Source organism: Epithele typhae (assembly GCF_022376455.1).
Source record: "Epithele typhae strain CBS 203.58 chromosome Unknown BXZ73scaffold_28, whole genome shotgun sequence".
In the NCBI taxonomy this organism is placed as follows: domain Eukaryota; kingdom Fungi; phylum Basidiomycota; class Agaricomycetes; order Polyporales; family Epitheliaceae; genus Epithele; species Epithele typhae.
The window spans coordinates 21,819-40,262 of NW_025954219.1; the positions used below are offsets into that span (position 1 = coordinate 21,819).

The window sequence follows — 18,444 nt, forward strand, 5'->3', positions numbered from 1 at the left end:
CTGTGTGCTCACCTCGTCTCGCCTTCGCCTTCGACCTCGACTTCGACTTCGCCCACGCCCACGCCCACGCTTTCGCCCACGACTTCGATTCCCTTCGCCTTCGCCAGCGCCGCGCGTGCGCGTGATCTCGTCTCTTCACCCCGCGTCTATTCCCTCCTCGTCCTCCTCGCGCTCGCGCGATCCCCCGATCTATTCTCTCTTCGCGCTCGCTCCTCACGCGGCGCGTCGTAGCTGTTCTCTTCTTTCACTCTCCGACTTCCCGCGTCTCACGCTTACTCGGGCTCGCTCACTCGCCCTCATCACTTTTGACTCTTCGCGGAGTTGACTGCACATCACCGCTGGGTCCCAGGCTTTCATGCGAGCAGACGCGTCGGAGCCCGGCGGCACGTTGACGACCTGGCACGGTGGGTGCGTTCTGGCGAGGCGTCGGAGCCTGGTGGCCGTGTCAACCATCATGGTGTGGGGATGAGCCGGTACATACTACACGGTGAGTACGTACCTTGCACTTGTCCAGCCAGGTTCCGGTTGGTGCTGCCATGCCCCCCGTGCTGTCAATTCAACTTGTGAGACGTGTTCAAACTGTGTGAATCCAACCAGCAAGTCCGTTGAAGTGCGCACGCATATATCAAGAATGAATTGCATTGCTCACCTCATGGCGTTGATAAGTTGAGGGCGTAGTGATCACCCACCTCGTCCCACACGTCGCACCATACAACAGGTCGATCGTGCCCTGCGGTCCACTCCGCAACGCGTCCGCGTGCTTCGCCCTCACCTTCATATTCGCCCAAGGGTCCGCTGTAAGGCTCTCCAGCGTGGATTTGGAGAACTTGCACCGTGAGCCTTGAAGCCCCGATGCGCGCAAGGCATGTTTGGACGTGCGCGCGCCGGCTGAAGCGTTCGGAGCATGGTCGACAAGTGTTGCGAAGTGTCCGCTGGTCTGGGCGTAGGTGGAGTTGACGTTGAGCAAGCAGTGGGTGTAGGTCAGGATGACTTGCAGCTGCAACGTGGAATGAGCAAGGGACTGTCTGTGCTAGAGCCTAGCGCCGCGCACCAAGTCAAAGATGCGCTCGAGAGTCGAGACTGCAGGCGCATGATCGGGTTCTCGTACTATATGCGGGCGGTCATCCGAGTGTGTCGACTAAGTCGTGAGCAGGGAACTGGGTTAGATGTTGTAGAAGGTGGAGTTTATGGGTGACGGGAGTCGGGACATCTGCACAGGGCTCGAGTGAGCACACAGGGGTGGACATTAGAGGTGACGCGAGCTCGGAGCGGAGAGAGGAGACCCACGGTGCACCGCACTGCCCAGGATACTTGAGACAGGAAAGCGGAGTGGGCCGCAATGCATTGTGTGCTGTGTGAGAGAGGGTGTTGAAGGCGATGACAGAGGCGAAGCTGCAGGGTGAGGAATAAGAGCGAGGCAAGAGAGAACAGACGCACATACGCTCAAGCGTTGAACATTGAGTCGCAGAGGTAGCCGGCGCCAAACAACGCCGCATCGATCTCTTTCCCTTCCACCATCTGCCTCCCTCCTCCCTCCTCCTCCTCCTCCTCCTCCTCCTCCTCCACGCTCTCCTTCCCGGAACGACTTCACTAGGGAGCAGAAACCGCCATAGAATGTCCCTCAATCACCTGAGAATGACCCTCCAACAATGCCAAGTAAGCCTGCAATCTATACATCCCTGCGGCCGACTGACCTCGACTTAGCTCCATCCTGCGGCCTGCCATCAGAGCTCACGCGGCCGGTATGTACTCGCTTTTCTCACGCGCACACACCCTGCACCATCCCCCACACCCAACCCCTCATGTTCGCCGTCACACCGTCCCAAACCTCTTCCAACATTCATGAAACCGTCCCTTTACCTTCCCGCCCATTTTGGCGCATATATGCGCCAAAACGGGCGGGTTTTCCCTTTGTGCCATCATCACACACAGCAGGTCGCCTGTCAGGCGAACGTCGTTGCTGTGAACGCCATGTTGAATGCCGCGTTGGGCTCACACGACTGTATCAAAGGTGAGTATGTTCAAAATATGTGCATATAATTTACTTACATGTAACACGAACTCCCCCGGGACCACGTCCGACTTCCCGCACTGGTGTTCATGCATCGGGAGTTCCCGCGGCGTCGCCTGCGCGCACAGGTCCCTGCGGCGGTTCAGCGTCCCCGACGGCGTCGACATCCCGTCCGTTACGACCGTCCAGATACCGCCCCTGCTTCGTGACCCCGCGCCGGCCGGCCGTGGGCGATAGCGACGCCACGAACGACGTATGGTCCAGCTCTGGCTCCAAGTCCGGCTCCGCGCGGGCTCGCGGTGCACCATGCGCAGCGCGGATGGGCGGCGACCCCGTCATTTCCCCCGCCGCCCTCCTCGGAGTTATCCGAACGTGGATGCAAAAAGACCCCCATCGCCCAGTCCCACGCGTCCTCGTCCTCACTGGTGCGCCCAAGAGCCCGTGCGGCGCGTCCGCACAGCTCGCGCCTGGTCTCGTCCCCCACGTTCCCCGCCCACCCAGCTCGCGTCTGGTTTCGCCCGCGTCAAGCGTCCGCATCTTCCTTTCAAACTCTCCTGTCTTGCCGCTCTTGTCCCACGACGCCGTCCCTCGCAGGTGCACGTTGTTTCGACCCCGAGCGTGTACCCCTCTCCCTCCCACGCGGCCCAGATAGATACTTTTGCACACCCGCGCACGGGTCCGACACGCCCCCGGGCGTCCCTCAGCCGCTCAGACTGACTTGTACGTCCTTAGACACCGTGCTCCCTCCAACCGGAACATCTGAACGGCCTGCGCGCGCGTAGTCCCAATTCGGGAGCTGGACCCGTTCGCGTACGCCGCTGCAACGCCGTAATGCGGGCACATGCTGCAGGAGGGAGAAGGACGACGAGACGAAGGCGTGGGCGAGTACCGTGTGCTGGTAGCGTACGGTGAGCGCGTCGACGATGACGACGGGCGCGCGCGCGTTGGCTGGCCCAAACGATTGTCCTATCGTACTAGAAATCGCATTGATTTGTTTTCTACATGGATCTGTTTGCTGCATGTCAGAATCAAGCCGCAACAACGACCTGGGAGTACGGTCTCCCGGTTGTGTCTGAACACCTGGTTGTCTGATTTCAGTGTCTGATTCTGTCTGGAATCATGTCCCGCAAAACCCTGCCTGAAAATTTTCGTCTTGCCTGGTTGTGTCTGGTTCGCATTCTCAGGCAGAACCAGACAGAACCAGGCACTTGCAAAATTACTAATGTGGGCGGTGTTCTCCCTTGCAGCTCGTACACTTGCCCGAAAACGAACGACTGTCACCGATGCTCCTTCTGTGGCGCTACCTCCCATTGTGCAGCACAATGCAGTAGCTTCCGTGCGTGAGCGCGTCACAACCCCATACGACCCGGCTGCCTGGGACTCGGCTCTGGATGATCTCGGGAGCCGCCTCAGTACAGCTTATGCATAAATCCCTGTTAGAGTGCCCCGGGTTTATGCATACCGTACCTTATGCATACACAGATATATGCATAAACATTGAAGTATGCATACAGCTATAAGAGTGTCAATATCCGTAAACAAAACAACAGCCGCGTGAATCGAACCCACAGCCTCTTGACATTGTACACATACGACACAACAGACCACTACGCCAATGTTCCATGCTGTTTGTGTGTTGCTTACAGTAGATATACTCTCTTCAATACTGACATAAACACAAGGCTTTTGTTGAACTTGTCGTTCATCACAGTCCAGTCATACTTCTCAACACTGCTTGCATACTCACCCTCTCCTCGGGATGCCTACCTATGTCTAAGATTGTGTTTATACATACATCCGGTTTATGCATACACCCCGTTTATGCATACAACGTGTTCATGCATACAGCTGGTTTATGCATACAGCCCGATTATGCATACGGCTGGCTTATGCATACAGCCGGTTTATGCATGCGGTGTGATTATGCATACAGCACATTTATGCATACAGCGCATTTATGCATACGTCCCGTTTATGCATAAACACTTCATATGAGTAAACACAGCGTATATTGGTGGGGCAAGATGACAGTGATGTACCGTCAACTCCAGGTCCGAGTCCATGGGGGTGAAGGCGAGATAGTGGGCTGGTGTAAGTGTAGAAATGAGGAATCCGGGGTGAAGCAAGATTTGCGGGGAAAGCGAACGCGAGGTGCGCGAGGAGGTCAGAATAGACGAGACCGAGGAGGATGATGAGCGCGAGTGCGAGATCAAGGGCGAAGGGGAACGCGCGGTGCGTCTAGATCGATGCGTCGCATAGGGCTGCCGTATCAATCCTAGGTGAACACGGGCGGATCGTGATGGGCGTGTGCGAGGCGGGACGGACAACGTGCGCGGAAAATGTGCATGAGGACGACATGGACGGGAGCCAGGCGGAGGCGCATAGCCACTAGCGTGGTCAGGTGGTTGAGGGACGATGAGTGGATGTGAGTCGTAGAGAATGGAGCAACGTGACACTGCGAGGACACAGGAGCTGAGAGAGAGCCCTGGTGTCGATTCCTGGTGTGTGCGTCTACCGGTCATGGGTGTGATGACGAGGCCGGACACGGTGAGTACGCACCTCACGCTCACCGCGCAGGCCGGGACGGCCGAGTGAGGCGGAAGGGCGTGCGCTGGCCAGGGACCATGCGCGGAGGTGTTCCTCGAGCACAGCCACCCCCGCAGTGCCTGGATGACGTGCAGGTCGATCACATCCCGCTTTTCTCGGAGCACACACCAGGAATTGACGCCAGGGCTCTCTCTCAGCTCCTGCGTCCTCGCAGTGTCGCGTTGCTCCATTCTCTACGACTCACATCCACTCATCGTCCCTCGACCACCTGACCACGCTAGTGGCTACGCGCCTCCGCCTGGCTCCTATCCATGTCATCCTCGCGCACATTTTCTGTGCACGTTGTCCGTCCTGACGCGGGAGTGGGCCGCGAATGCCAATCGGAGGAGAGGGAGGGGTGGATGGGTAGAGATGGAGGTTGGATGACCTCGATGTAGTGGTGCAGAGGCGTCGCCGGCACTAGGCGCAAAGCAGACGCAAACTAGAGTCACACGAGGGATGTCTAGCCCAAAAAGACCAAGTTAACATAGCTCTACAGACATACAGGCAATCGAGATACTCACCTAGCCCACAAAGACCAAGAGGCCGAGATGAGGGCTAAGACACGAAGTGCAAGTGCTAACTGTTACGTCGAAGTCTGAGTTCTGTCGGGAACGAGGCCTAGACGCCGGGTGGTTATGTCCGTACGAAGTCTCTTGATGCCAATGCGAGTGAGCACGGTGCACTATCGAGTGAACCGGCAAGCGAGCGAGGTAGAAGGCAAGCAAGAGAGTTGATTGGCACTAGGCCAGAGAGGACGTAGCTATACAAGAGGTCGAAAGATGGGGAGCGCTATGCTGCATCATCCCTCTTATAAGTACAAAGGCCTCGAGGCCACAGTCCACGAGGGGTGAGGTAACGGTGCATATACAGTGAGTCCATACGAGTCAGTACGCATCATGGCTACGGTGTGTAAGGAGATAGGTCGCGGTGAGGTTGCCATGAGGTACGTGCATGTCCAGGATGAGGCTGCGCAGCAGCATGAGGCCGAGACAGGGGTCATAGTACAGTAGCCCCTGAGGGCACGAGGCATAGTCCATGACGGAGATGACGAGGATAGGAGGAAAAAGGTGGTCGTACGTATGGTGTCTGTAACGCTAAGAGAGTCCGCGATACGGGCGCTTAAGCGCGGGAACAACCTTCCAATATAGTAAAAGGCAGGGAAAAGACGAGGAAAAGGCGAAAAATAATACATAGGGCGAGTCCAGAGTCCGTTCCACGACGCGTCCCGCCTCGCACACGCCCATTGCAATGTGCCCGCGTTCACCTAGGATTGATACGGCAGCCCTATGCGACGCATCAATCTAGACGCACCGCACATTCCCCTTCGCCCTCGGTGTTGCCTTCGCCCTCAGTGTCGCACTCACGCTTGTCATCCTCCTCGGTCTCATCCATTCTGACCTCCTCGCACACCTCGCGTTCCCGCAATCCAACTCTCTTCGCGTTTGCTTTCCCCGCAAATCTTGCTTCACCCTGGATTCCTCATTTCTACGCTTACACCAGCCCTCTATGTCCATTGTCGCCTTCACCGCCGTGGACTTGGCCCTGGGGTTGATGACTGTCGTCTTGCCCCACTGGTATACGCTGTGTTTACCCATATGAACTGTTTATGCATATGCACCATTTATGCATAAATAGGGTGTATGCTTAAATGCGCTGTATGCATAATCACGCTGCATGCATAATCGGGCTGTATGCATAAACCGGCCATATGCATAAACCGGCCGTATGCATGAACACGTTATATGCATAAACAAATCGTATGCATAAACGCGCTGTATGCATAAACTTACTTGTGTCATCGGCATAGTCACTTACGCCTCTACAGGAAGCAAAAGATATATTATGTGCTGCACAGGTGAGCTGATATCCGTTGGACATGGGCGGGAGATCATAGTGGGCATCTTGCATTACCCACAGTTGAGAGAGGATGGTCAGCTGGGGAGGACGGGAGTACATTAAGTCGACGTATTGAGAAATATAACGGTACATATAAAGAAACATATGAATCTTAATGGACTCATGGCGCAGTGGTAGAATTGCCTCCCACCTCCCCCTTTTGGGTTGGGTTGGGTGTTCGATTCCCCATTGCGTTGTTTTATTTACGGACATTGACGCCTCTACAGTTGTATGCATATATTCGCGTATGCATAATTCACAATATGCATAAGCCCGGGGCACTCTAACAGGGATTTATGCATATCATGTACTGCTATGTATGGATCTCGGACTTCGGCACCGGCACGAGAACCTGACGCGATGGCCACGAGAAGGCTTCCCGATTGGCGACATGGCGCCCATCCTACACACGACTATCCACGACAATTACCCGGGCGTGAACGAACACATGGACTTCATAGAAGAATACGTAAACGGAGAAGTCGCAGCAGGCCGCATGTCCGGGCCGTACACACGCGAGCAGGTCGAGAGCATCTTGGGCGGCCCGTTCATCTCGTCCCCTCTCACAGTCGTGCCGAAGGCGAACGCGAAGCTGCGTCTGGTCCAAGACTGTTCGAAGGACGACAAATACGGACTTTCAGTGAACGGGCGTATCGACTCAGACCTCTTCCCGACCACTTGGGGTACTGCGGCGCAACTGGCAGAAAAGGTACGTCCCACGCGACCTGTACTCGGGAACCCACGTGCATTACACCCGCTTCGAGCATCGTGCCGCGCATCGCGCCTTCGAGCATAGTGTCGCGCATCGCGCCTTCGAAAACTGTGCCACGCGCCGCGCCCTCGAGCATTGCGCCGCGCCCTCGAACATCGTGTCGCACCATAGAGCCTCGCGTCATCGCAGCTCGCGGCTCGTGCCTTCGAGCATCGCGCATCGCGCCGCGCGCCCCACATAGTGCCAGCGCCACGGGGAGCGCCTTCGCGACTAGAGACCACGCGGGGGGGCGCCTCTCGTGACACCGGCACCATGTGGCCCGGCTCGCCCGCGAACCAATCGCTTCAAGGGAACACTTCGAGACCTCGAGCTAACATGAGAACCAGATCGTGATCGCCCCGCCAGGCACTCAGGGCACCTCCATGGACGTCGAGGCGGCCTTCTACAACATACCCGTGCGTCCGGATCACAAGGCCTACCTGGTCATTCAAACGCGCCCGGGGAAATTCTTCATCGACCACACCGTCCCCTTTGGGATATCTTCGGGCACGGGCTTGCAAGGCCAGACCATGGACGCGACAGTCGACGTGATCGAGGTGCTCGACATGGGCGACAACACCAAGTGGGTAGACGACCTCGCGAACCTGCGCTCCCCCATAGCCGAAGAGCCGCCCAGCGCGTACCTGTACGGACATGACATGTGGGACATCATAGCAGCCACGCACCCTCTCGGTGTGCGCTGGAACATGGAGAAGTGTCACCCGCATAGCGACTGTTTTGACTACACAGGGTTCCGATGGTGGATCGCGGCGAAGCACGTCGGGCTCTCAGATGAGAAACGCGGAAAATACCTCGCGAAGGTGGAAGACGTCCGCGCGCGCGCGGTCAACAAGCGCGAGCGCCTCTCCTGGAAGGACGTGACCAGCCTCAACGGGACGCTGCAGCACATCACCTTCGTGTACAGACAAGGCTGCTCGCGACTTCCAAACCTCCAGCGCTTCATCACGGACTTTGGCGCGGACCCATTCCCGGGCGCAAAACGATACCCGCGCCCATCCCTCATCGCGGACATCAAGTGGTGGGCAGATCTCCTCGCGCGCGAGGGCGTCACGCGTCAGCTGATCGCGCGCAGCGAGCCGATCGACCTTGGGATCTGGGTAGATGCCTCCACGGAGTGGGGTGTGGGACTGGTGGCGGAAGGCACGCGCGCGGCATGGCAATAGAGGCTCCCCCTCTCGGAGTGGAAGGCTCACGGGCGCGACATCGGCTGGGCGGAGGCGCTGGCAGTAGAGCTCGCCGTGCTCTGGCTCGAGGCCAAGGACATCTGGGATTCCGACGTCCTGATCCGGAGCAACAACCAGGGCGTCATCGCAGCCATCGGCAACGGCAAGAGCCGCAACTTTCAGGTCAACCTCGTGATCCGTCGCCTCGAAATGGTATGCATGACCAGGAACATTCGGCTACACCTAGAATATGTTGAGTCGGCCATCAACATCGCTGATCACGTGTCTCGCGGTGCGCCAAGCAGCCTCCCCCTTCTCACACCCTTCCCCCTGCCGCCAGAGATCAGCATCTTCCTCGCGTACCATGCCTAAAGCAGTGCGAAAGAAGACCGCGCCCGCACGTGCGAGCGCGTCCGGCAAGGGGAGATCTACGCGACCTGGAGGCATCGGAACCTCTGCGCGCGCGACCTCACCACGAGCCCTAGCCGGACGAAAACCCAGAAAACCGAGACCCGAGAACGTGATTGCCCCTTCACCCTTCAGACCTTTCGTGCCCGCAGAAGACCGACTAGCGAAGTGGTCCGCCCCAGGAGCGGACGCGCTCGAAAAAGATTTGCTGAAGATTGTATCCTGCGACCAGCTCGAAAACGTATACATGATAGCGCTAGCGAAACTGGAAAACACGACGAGAAAAAACTATGGCGCCAGACTTCTGCGCTTCCATCAATACTGTGACAAACAGAACATACCTGAGATCGCGCGTTTCCCCGCACCTGACATTCTCTTGGCATCCTTCGTCGTGAACCACGCGGGCTCTGTAGCGCGCACGACGATCGACAACTGGATCGCGGGCCTGGGTTTCTGGCACACCCTACATGGCGCACCCTGGCATCTCGCCGACATGCGGCTCCTCAAGTCCGTGTGCGACGGGGCGTCCAAGCGCGCGCCCGCGGCAAACGCGCCGCGCGCGCCGGTCACGGTGGCGCACATGGAGGCGCTTCTGAAACAACTGGACCTCGTGAACACATTCGACAGCGCCGTGATGGCAGTGGCATGCTGTGCCTTCTGGGGCTGTCGCCGGTAAGACTCACGCACTCGCGCGCATCTCGAGCTCACGTCGCGCAGACTGGGAGAGCTCATCATCCCATCAGCCGGCGCTGCCAAAGCGGACAGACATGTGTCTCGCAGCGCCACAGTCGAGCGTGGGATCACCGCCGCAGGCACTTTCGCTTGGTTCGCCATTCCGTGGATGAAGACAACCAAAAAACAAGGCGCGAAAGTGGTCCTCCGCGACGTCGAGGTAGAACCCAGGCCATCATGGGCGCTACTGCACCACCTATACATGAACGACTCAATCCCGGGGCACGCGCCCCTCTTCAGCTTCGAAACGGGCGGCGGGGGCTGGGCGCCCATGACGCGCGATCTGTTCCTGAACAGATGCGCGGCGGCTTGGCAGGCGGAAGGCCTCGCGTCCCTCACGGGGCACTGCTTCCGCATCGGCGGGACTACCGAATGGCTGATGCGCGGAACAAACCCGGACATTGTCGCGGCGCTTGGGGGGTGGCAATCCCGAGCATTCCTAAAGTATTGGCGAAACATAGAGTGCATACTCCCCTTACACATGTCCCAAAAAACTGACACTGCACGCGTCCTTGTAGCAAACGAGTCCATAAGCGCCTGGAAGAAACGCACTAATCATTAACTTGCACTCGCTGCTTGGGCGAGCCGCGCTTCGGGATCGCGACTGTTGGTGCTCGTTTTGGGCGAGTCGCTCTCCCTCGCGGGAAGGGCGGGAGCGTATCCACTCGCGGATCGACGGGAGTCAAGCGGGGTGGGATAGGACCGGGAGGGGACGCGACCTCTGATCGCGTCGTGCCTAGCTTCGGCACGATACCCTCCGGGCGAGCGCTCCGCTTTTCCCATCCCACGATCTAGCATGTGACATGTGGGAATCTCTACATTCCCACAAGGCTCATGTGACCTATCTACTCCCTAAGGCCTAGTCCTCCAGGCAAGACACGCGATTAGGAAGCCGGCACCGCTATGGTGCAGTTCATCTAGATGCCACTACTTTTGAACAGCTTATGTAATCAGTCACGTGGCGGCAATAGCCAGAGTCGATTTTTGAGGCATGGTCCTGGAGCTGAAAACGGCCAATAGCGGGTGTCTACACATGTATAGGATGTCAAATTGGACCAAATAAAAGGGTCTGAACATCATCATCGACGTACTCCAGCCTCAAGGTGAATGGCACTCCCTTATTGAGGGCAACCAAGTAGGCTTCAACAGTGCACAGACCGACTGGAAGCCATCAATAATATTGTCAAACTGTCCTGCAAGGATTGCTAACCATACTATCTATGCATCTGCTTTGGAACTCTGCAGCAAAGTGAGGAGGGTGTACTACTCCTGATTAGATTGTCAGTATTAGATATTGGCGCTTAACGCATCACATGATTGCATTAGTCATCCATCAGCACGTGTGGCAATAGTGAGAAGATGAACTTCCTCAAAACTGGGAATTTCGACAAACCCTCTTGGGGATTTGTTCAGACAGCGAAAAAAGAGTGATTGGCTAGAGAACTAAGAAATTGGATGTTTATTAAACGCTCCCGAAGCGCTGTACAAAAGTAGTAGTGTCTAGATGAACTGCACCATACATCAGCTTACGGGCCAAGCGGAATGGATGTGGGGGACGGAACAGCGGGACGCATTCAGAGCGCTGAAGATGGCAGTGATGTCAGTGCCGGTCCTCTGCATCCCGAACGATCATGATCGCTTCCGGGTCGCTTGCGACGCTTGCGACTATGCGATCGGGGCCGAGCTCTCACAGCTGCAGGACGGGAAATGGCGCACTATCGCGTACCTGTCCAAGTCACTCTCGCAGCCGGAGCGAAACTACCAGATCTACGACCGGGAGCTACTTGCAGTGATGACGTCGTTGGATGAGTGGCGGCATTTCCTGATGGGGGCGCGGCAACAGTTCGAGATTCACTCAGATCACAAGAATCTCGAGTTCTTCCGCAAGCCGCAGCGCCTGAACCCTCGGCAGGCAAGATGGGTTGTAGAGCTGCAAAACTACGACTTCACGCTCACACACCGCCCCGGGTCCACAATGGGAAAGGCAGACGCGCTGTCGAGATGCGTTGATCACGGAGATGAGCCGACCGGGCCGGCGACAGTGGTGGTGCTGCAGGAAAGATGGTTCCTCCGCGCGCTACCTGTGGTACCTGGCACGGAGTCACTTGTAGCCAAAATCCGTGACGCGCAAGCATCACTGGACAACTCCGTAAGGAACAAGCTTGCAGCAGGGGACCCGGAGTACACGACCGAGGACGGTCTGGTCTGGAGGAGGGGGAGGATAGTCATACCGGTGATCAAAACGTTACGCGGTGACGTCATCACGGCTCATCACGACTCGATCACGGCTGGACACCTGGGCCGATCAAAGACGCAGGAGCTCACTCAACACTCCTACTGGTGGCCGTCGATCCGTCGTGATGTACAGGCATATGTGAAGGGATGCGCGATCTGTCAGCGCACCAAGATAGATCACCAGCCGCGTGCTGCACCCCTACACCCGAGCGCAATCCCGGACCACAACTACGAGAATATCAGTATCGATATGATCACGCACTTGCCGGAGTGTCAGGGGAAGAACGCGATCCTCATGATCTGCTGCCAGAAGTCAAAAGATTTCATCCCCGTCGCGATCTCGGATACATTGACGTCAGAGGGATGGGTGAACGTGCTGATACGAGAGTTTGTGGCGCTACACGGACTGCCAAAGAAGATCACAAGTGATCGTGGACCCACGTTTGTCTCGCAACTCACACGCAACCTGTACCGCAAGCTCGGTATCAAAGGGAATCCAAGCACTGGATACCACCCCCAGACAGACGGGCAGACCGAGCGCCTCAACCAGGAACTCGAGAACTATCTACGTATCTTCCTCAATTACCGTCAAACAGACTGGGTCGACTGGTTACCTCTCACGGCATACTCATATCGCCTACGCGAGCACTCGGCAACGGGATACTCCCCATTCTACTTCTACATGACACACGGTCGACACCCTTACACGGGAGTAGAGACTCATCGCTCGGTGAAGACGGAGTCGGTCACGCAGTTCGTGGAGAGGATGAAGTACATTCAGGAGGAGGCAGGGGCGGCGCTAGAGATAGCAAACGAGACGATGAAGAGGAAGTGGGACAGGCGGAAGGGCGAGGCGCACGAGTACTGGGCCGGCAATTGGGTGTACCTGGACTCGTACAACATCACCACGGAGCAGCCACGCAAGAAGTTAGAGGACAAGCGCTACGGGCCCTTCAAAATAGCGGAGAAGATCGGCACAAGCGCATACAAACTCCTGTTGCCAAAGGAGTGGCGATCCATTCACCCCGTCTTCAATGAAACCCTTCTGACTCCCGCGCACGCACCCACCTTCCAGAACCAGGTCCAGGACATGCCCATACCACAAATAGTCGCTCGAGACGATGCTGTCGAGTACGTGCGCGATGTACGCCCGGAGCGCGGATCCCTCAAATACCTAGTCAAATGGGTCGGGAAGTCGCTCAATCGCGGAGTCGACTTGGGAGCCGAAGTCCAGGATCCCTCCGGCGCTTCTCTCCGATTTCTACCGCGAACACCCAGACGCAGTGTGCATGCCGACCATCAGGCTTCCCGCGCCTGTACGCACGATCACCCAAACCCACGCGGCGTCATGGATTAATCGCGAGGACGCGATGCGTAGGGGGGGGGTGATGTTACGGTCACTTTGCGCGCCTAGACCATCGCGTGCTCGGAGCGCTCACGGACCGTCTCGCGTAGATTATCACGCCCAAGCCAAGGGCAGCACGCGCGAGCAGCCACTCACGCGTGCATCATCGCAGCCTTTGTATTCTCCTCGTGGTACTGTACAGTAGTTGATCTACCTATATATACGCCACAGGAGCTGGGGACGCACCCCAGCTTCAAGTTGGTACGTTTACCACCACCTTTCGTGCGCTTCGCCCGGAAGATTCCCACGCTCAGCGCCCGCTACAGGTGAAGCCGTATCACTCCAGCTGCAGCAGTGGAGTGCGAACGCATCTTCTCATCCAGCAAAGAGACCATCACACCTCGTCGAAATCATCTGACAGCAGACGTAGTGGAGGCTCTGCAGGTGCTGAAGTATGGGTTCAACCATTCAGTTCTTGTTTCCTATGCCATATCATCGGAGGACGAGGAGACAAGGTTGATGAAGGAAGATGCAGAGGTTTGTGACATAGAGCATGCATAGTTATAGGATGCATGGAAGTATGGAGCTGCACACGTATTTCAATTGGAGTTGCTCATCCAGGACCAGACAGTAACAGTTTAGTGATCACCACGGGTCACCCCCGGGTATTTTTGAGTCGACCCAGACCCGGACCCGCGAAACCCGGACCCGTGGGCTCACAGGTCAGAGTCGGCGCTCACATGCACGCGTATGGCTTGCATGAGTCGTGAGCCGCAACTCCCTTCTTCCCCGTTTCCGCCTCTGTTCTCCTTCCTCAATCCCAGCCCCGCACGGCGTATACCCCCTCTACCGCAAGCTCGCTGAGTACGCCACCCAACTTTGGGGACCGCGTCTGCATCACCGAGCCCCGTCGCCCTCGCCGCCAAGCCCCTCCGAGTCGTCGCCTTCGTCAAGAACCAAAGCTTCGAGCTCCCGCCCCCGGCGCCCTCCTCATCTACCGCGCTGAGGCGGAGGAGTTCTAGTTCCGTGGGCCGACGATGCGCTGCCCACCCACCTGTGCATGGCCACGTGGACTGGCATGCGGCGCTGCCAGATCTTGTGCGGGGATGGGAGGACGACTGGCAGGTGTGGAGCGACCACGGCGGACGAGCATGAGTGCGCAGGGGCGGGCTACTACCTCGTGAGTTTCTCTCGTCTTCTGTGACCTCTTTCGATGCTCACGCTCACACCCGAACGGTGTGGGACCTGAATGTAGACTGGCACGCACTCGTTGTGCGCTCGTACATGTTCGATGCGAGGCTGGTGTACCCGCCGTTCTCGCCCCCCTCCCGGCCCCCCTACCCTGCAAGCACCAATCCATGTCCCCCACCTAGCCCCTCTCGTTCTGGGAGCCGAGCAACGCAATGGACAAGGACGCGCTGAATGCGTACTGCCCCCAATTCTTCCCGGATACGTAGGACTAGGAGACAGACGGGGCACAAAGGTCGCTATTCTTGTATGCGTTCTACTTCTATGTCACCTCTGCGCTTATTTTACACTGTGCAGATGACCGGGCGCAACACGCTTCGAGTCCTCCAAGTTTGCCTCGCCCGCACCAAGCAAGTCCCGGCGCTCCAGTTCTGCCAGGTCTGCCGACATATGCCTGTTCGTGATGTTCTTTGGGTCGCTCGAGCTGCGCACGATCAATCACTTCGCTGTTTACCAGCGCGGCTCACGGACCTCGCGAACAGGCAGCGGTCGCCAAGTGAGGGCATGGGACGCGCCCACATGTCCCGCCTTCCTCGACGCGTAACGAGCGACCTGCGAGGGGTGTATATTTGCGACGATGATCCGTGTCGTCACACCTGGCAGGCTTCGGCTCCTCGTCAGTATAAATTCTCACTCTTCGCAGAGAGGGCCCCTTCGACATCCGGCGACCTCGACATTCCAACACCGCGAAGACCTCGACGATGACCAAGCTCTCCACCACGTTCGCGGCCCTCGCTGTGCTCCTCCCCGTCGTGCTCGGCCGGGCGGCAGAGCGAGGCCAATGTGGTGGGATCGGCTGGAGCGGCGCGACAACCTGCGTCTCCGGTACGGTCTGCACCGTCCTCAACCCCTGCTACTCGCAGTGTCTCCACGGATCCGTAAGTGCTTCCCCAGTCGTCTTCTCTCTGTGCGTTGCTGAAAATGTTCATCTCGATTTTGTCCAGGCATCGTCTACGCCCCCGACAACAACCACTGGTGGCTCGACCCCGACGTCACCTCGACCGTGACCAGCTTGAACAAGCTCGCCCAGGCGGTGGGGAAGAAGTACTTCGGGAGCGCGACTGACAACCCAGAGCTGACCAACACGGCGTACGTCGCCATCCTGAGCGAGACGAGTGAGTTCGGGCATATCACTCCTGGGAACAGCATGAAGTGGGTGCGTGGCGACGTTCTCGTTTCATCGTCTTTCTTCATTGCTATTATCCATTGAGCATAGGCTGACAATCACCGACAGGACGCGACCGAGCCGAGCCGGGGCACGTTCACGTTCACGAACGGCGATGTCGTTGCAAGGCCGCGCTCACGACGGTGTATTTCGCGAGTGCAGGTGCACGTCCCAGCGACGTTGGTGACCTGAACGCCAAGGACGGCAGCTGTGCTCGCGCTCCTGGGCACGCAGGTGTGGGCACGCTCTCGTGCTTCCCCCTTCCCTTGTCTTGCATTGGGCTGACAGTGAGGACAGTGTGGGACGGTGGTGGTGCACTATGTGCACAGCGTGCGCGCGACGTACGCGGTGCTTGCCACACTCATCGCCCCGCAACTCACCTTCAATGTGCTCGTGGTGCGTGCCATCGCGTTCCACACGCTCAACCACCAGCGTGCAGGCATCGCATGGAAGGCGTTCTGCACCAGCCTCGACGGCACCTGTGGTTACCCCAAATGTAATACAATACCCCAGGAACCTGCAAAACTCGTTTTGCTAATCCCCACCACGTTGTCATTGTACTATATACTCACTAGGGCATTGTAATAGGCCCTAAGTCTAATGAAAGAGCGTCCCCAGCCTTGTAATAAGTCAATATCATAATGAAAAGTGTTCCCAGAGCTGTAATAAGTCACAATTCTAATGAAAGAGCATCCTCAGAGCTGTAATAAGTCAATATTCTAATGACAGGAACCTCCCAGCCTTGTAATAAGTCTATATTCTAATAACAGGGGCCTCCCAGAGTTGTAATAAGCCCCGTTTCTAATGACAGCATGTCCCTAGGGCTGTAATAAGTTAATATCTTAATGAAAAAGTGTTTCCTTCTTTGTAATAAGCCTTGTCTCTAATGAAAAAAGTTCCCCAGGCTTGTAATAAGGCCATATCTTAATGAAAAGAGTTCCCATGCCTGTAATAAGTCAATATCCTAATAACAGCAGCCTCCCAGGGCTGTAATAAGTAGATATCCTAATGACAACAGCCCCCCAGGCTTGTAATAGGTCCCGTTTGTAATGACAGAACATCCCCAGGGTTGTAATAACTCACGTCAGATACTGTCCAGCTATTAATAGCTTCATATCATGGCCGGCCTGGCCAGCTATTAATACCTGGTATACAGGTACCCTACCCTGCCCTGCAGCCCCCCAATTGGGTGAATAGCAGCTGCCTACAAGATAGCTATCAATAGCAGTGGATAGCAGCAGGTTCCTGCAGCTGGAATAGGGTGTAATAGCTGGTTCCCACACGTAAACAGTAGGGGTTGCACAGCTGGGTGGGATAGGAAAATAGCCAGGCACTATATATGGATCAAAAGAGGCATCATGTAGCTTCCAAACGCATCCAAGAGCATGCCATTCGGAGCAGTATTGGTGGAGATGCAGGTGTACCCCTGTTTTTGCTGATGGGCACATCCACTAGAATTGGGAATTGTGGATGGATCCCCTCCGTTCTTTTGCATGGTGTGTGGTTCTCTCTCCAATAAATGGGATTGAAGTCCGACCGCGAAACGATGCACACAATCTGTATTAGATCGCTGATTACGCTTCAGCCACAGCACTTTTGATGGCTTTATATCTCTGCACCACATTCCCCGATAAGCATTTGGTTTGTTGCAGTCTCTTACATACGCATATGAAAACACGCTCTGGGTGTCATTTGGACGTGAAACACTCTGAACATGTCCCTGCGCATCTGCGCACATTCAACACCCCTTCATTCATAGCTCCACAACCGTTGCTCCGATCGCCACGCTGCTTGCTGCAGTACGTGCATTCTCTACTGCCTAAACTGATACAACTCTCGGAACTGTTATCATTGATAGCTATCTTGTAGGCAGCTGCTATTCACCCAATTGGGGGCTGCAGGGCAGGGTAGGGTACCTGTATACCAGGTATTAATAGCTGGCCAGGCCGGCCATGATATGAAGCTATTAATAGCTGGACAGTATCTGACGTGAGTTATTACAACCCTGGGGATGTTCTGTCATTACAAACGGGACCTATTACAAGCCTGGGGGGCTGTTGTCATTAGGATATCTACTTATTACAGCCCTGGGAGGCTGCTGTTATTAGGATATTGACTTATTACAGGCATGGGAACTCTTTTCATTAAGATATGGCCTTATTACAAGCCTGGGGAACTTTTTTCATTAGAGACAAGGCTTATTACAAAGAAGGAAACACTTTTTCATTAAGATATTAACTTATTACAGCCCTAGGGACATGCTGTCATTAGAAACGGGGCTTATTACAACTCTGGGAGGCCCCTGTTATTAGAATATAGACTTATTACAAGGCTGGGAGGTTCCTGTCATTAGAATATTGACTTATTACAGCTCTGAGGATGCTCTTTCATTAGAATTGTGACTTATTACAGCTCTGGGAACACTTTTCATTATGATATTGACTTATTACAAGGCTGGGGACGCTCTTTCATTAGACTTAGGGCCTATTACAATGCCCTAGTGAGTATATAGTACAATGACAACGTGGTGGGGATTAGCAAAACGAGTTTTGCAGGTTCCTGGGGTATTGTATTACATTTGGGGTAACCACAGGTGTCGACGGTGCGTCCCATCGCCTCCTCCTCCTCCTCCCTCGCTCCCACACTGACTCAGACCCTTGTCGTCGTCAGAGGACGGCACACTACAAAGCGCCACGCCGCCCGCCGTCCCCGGCCCCTCGGCCGTCCATGCATCCCCACCAACCCTACCCGCCCCCCCCCCCCCGGGTCCGCGTGCACGCACCGCACGCTCGGCGCGCCCTTTCATGCGCTCTTCCCACCTGGGAGCCTGTCGGACGTGCAGATCATGCGCATGCTCGCCACGTTCGCGCGCGACTAGTA

The 18,444-nt window shown here is 56.4% G+C and overlaps 4 protein-coding genes across 4 annotated transcripts; 2 read left to right on the forward strand and 2 right to left on the reverse strand.

Annotated features, from left to right (window-relative positions):
• Window positions 1–286: 286 nt before the first annotated feature.
• On the reverse strand, window positions 287–1,345 carry BXZ73DRAFT_77977 (uncharacterized protein; the record flags this gene model as incomplete). Its single annotated transcript, XM_048022765.1, has 5 exons — window positions 287–433; window positions 500–548; window positions 690–997; window positions 1,052–1,107; window positions 1,288–1,345. 5 exons carry the CDS (start codon window positions 1,343–1,345, stop codon window positions 287–289), a joined length of 618 nt encoding a protein of 205 aa, XP_047877264.1.
• A 598-nt stretch (window positions 1,346–1,943) lies between these two features.
• On the reverse strand, window positions 1,944–2,178 carry BXZ73DRAFT_101923 (uncharacterized protein; the record flags this gene model as incomplete). Its single annotated transcript, XM_048015058.1, has 2 exons — window positions 1,944–2,000; window positions 2,050–2,178. The coding sequence occupies 2 exons, from the start codon at window positions 2,176–2,178 to the stop codon at window positions 1,944–1,946; spliced, it is 186 nt and encodes a 61-aa protein (XP_047877265.1).
• Window positions 2,179–13,502: 11,324 nt separating this feature from the next.
• On the forward strand, window positions 13,503–13,712 carry BXZ73DRAFT_47769 (uncharacterized protein; the record flags this gene model as incomplete). The annotated part of the gene is made up of 1 exon (XM_048019934.1): window positions 13,503–13,712. A coding segment is annotated over one exon (210 nt), but the record flags the coding sequence as incomplete, so codon positions are not given.
• Window positions 13,713–15,100: 1,388 nt separating this feature from the next.
• BXZ73DRAFT_77978 (uncharacterized protein) lies at window positions 15,101–16,159 on the forward strand (the record flags this gene model as incomplete). The annotated part of the gene is made up of 6 exons (XM_048022766.1): window positions 15,101–15,224; window positions 15,344–15,555; window positions 15,616–15,707; window positions 15,765–15,798; window positions 15,862–16,060; window positions 16,140–16,159. The coding sequence occupies 6 exons, from the start codon at window positions 15,101–15,103 to the stop codon at window positions 16,157–16,159; spliced, it is 681 nt and encodes a 226-aa protein (XP_047877267.1).
• Between the last annotated feature and the right edge of the window lie 2,285 nt (window positions 16,160–18,444).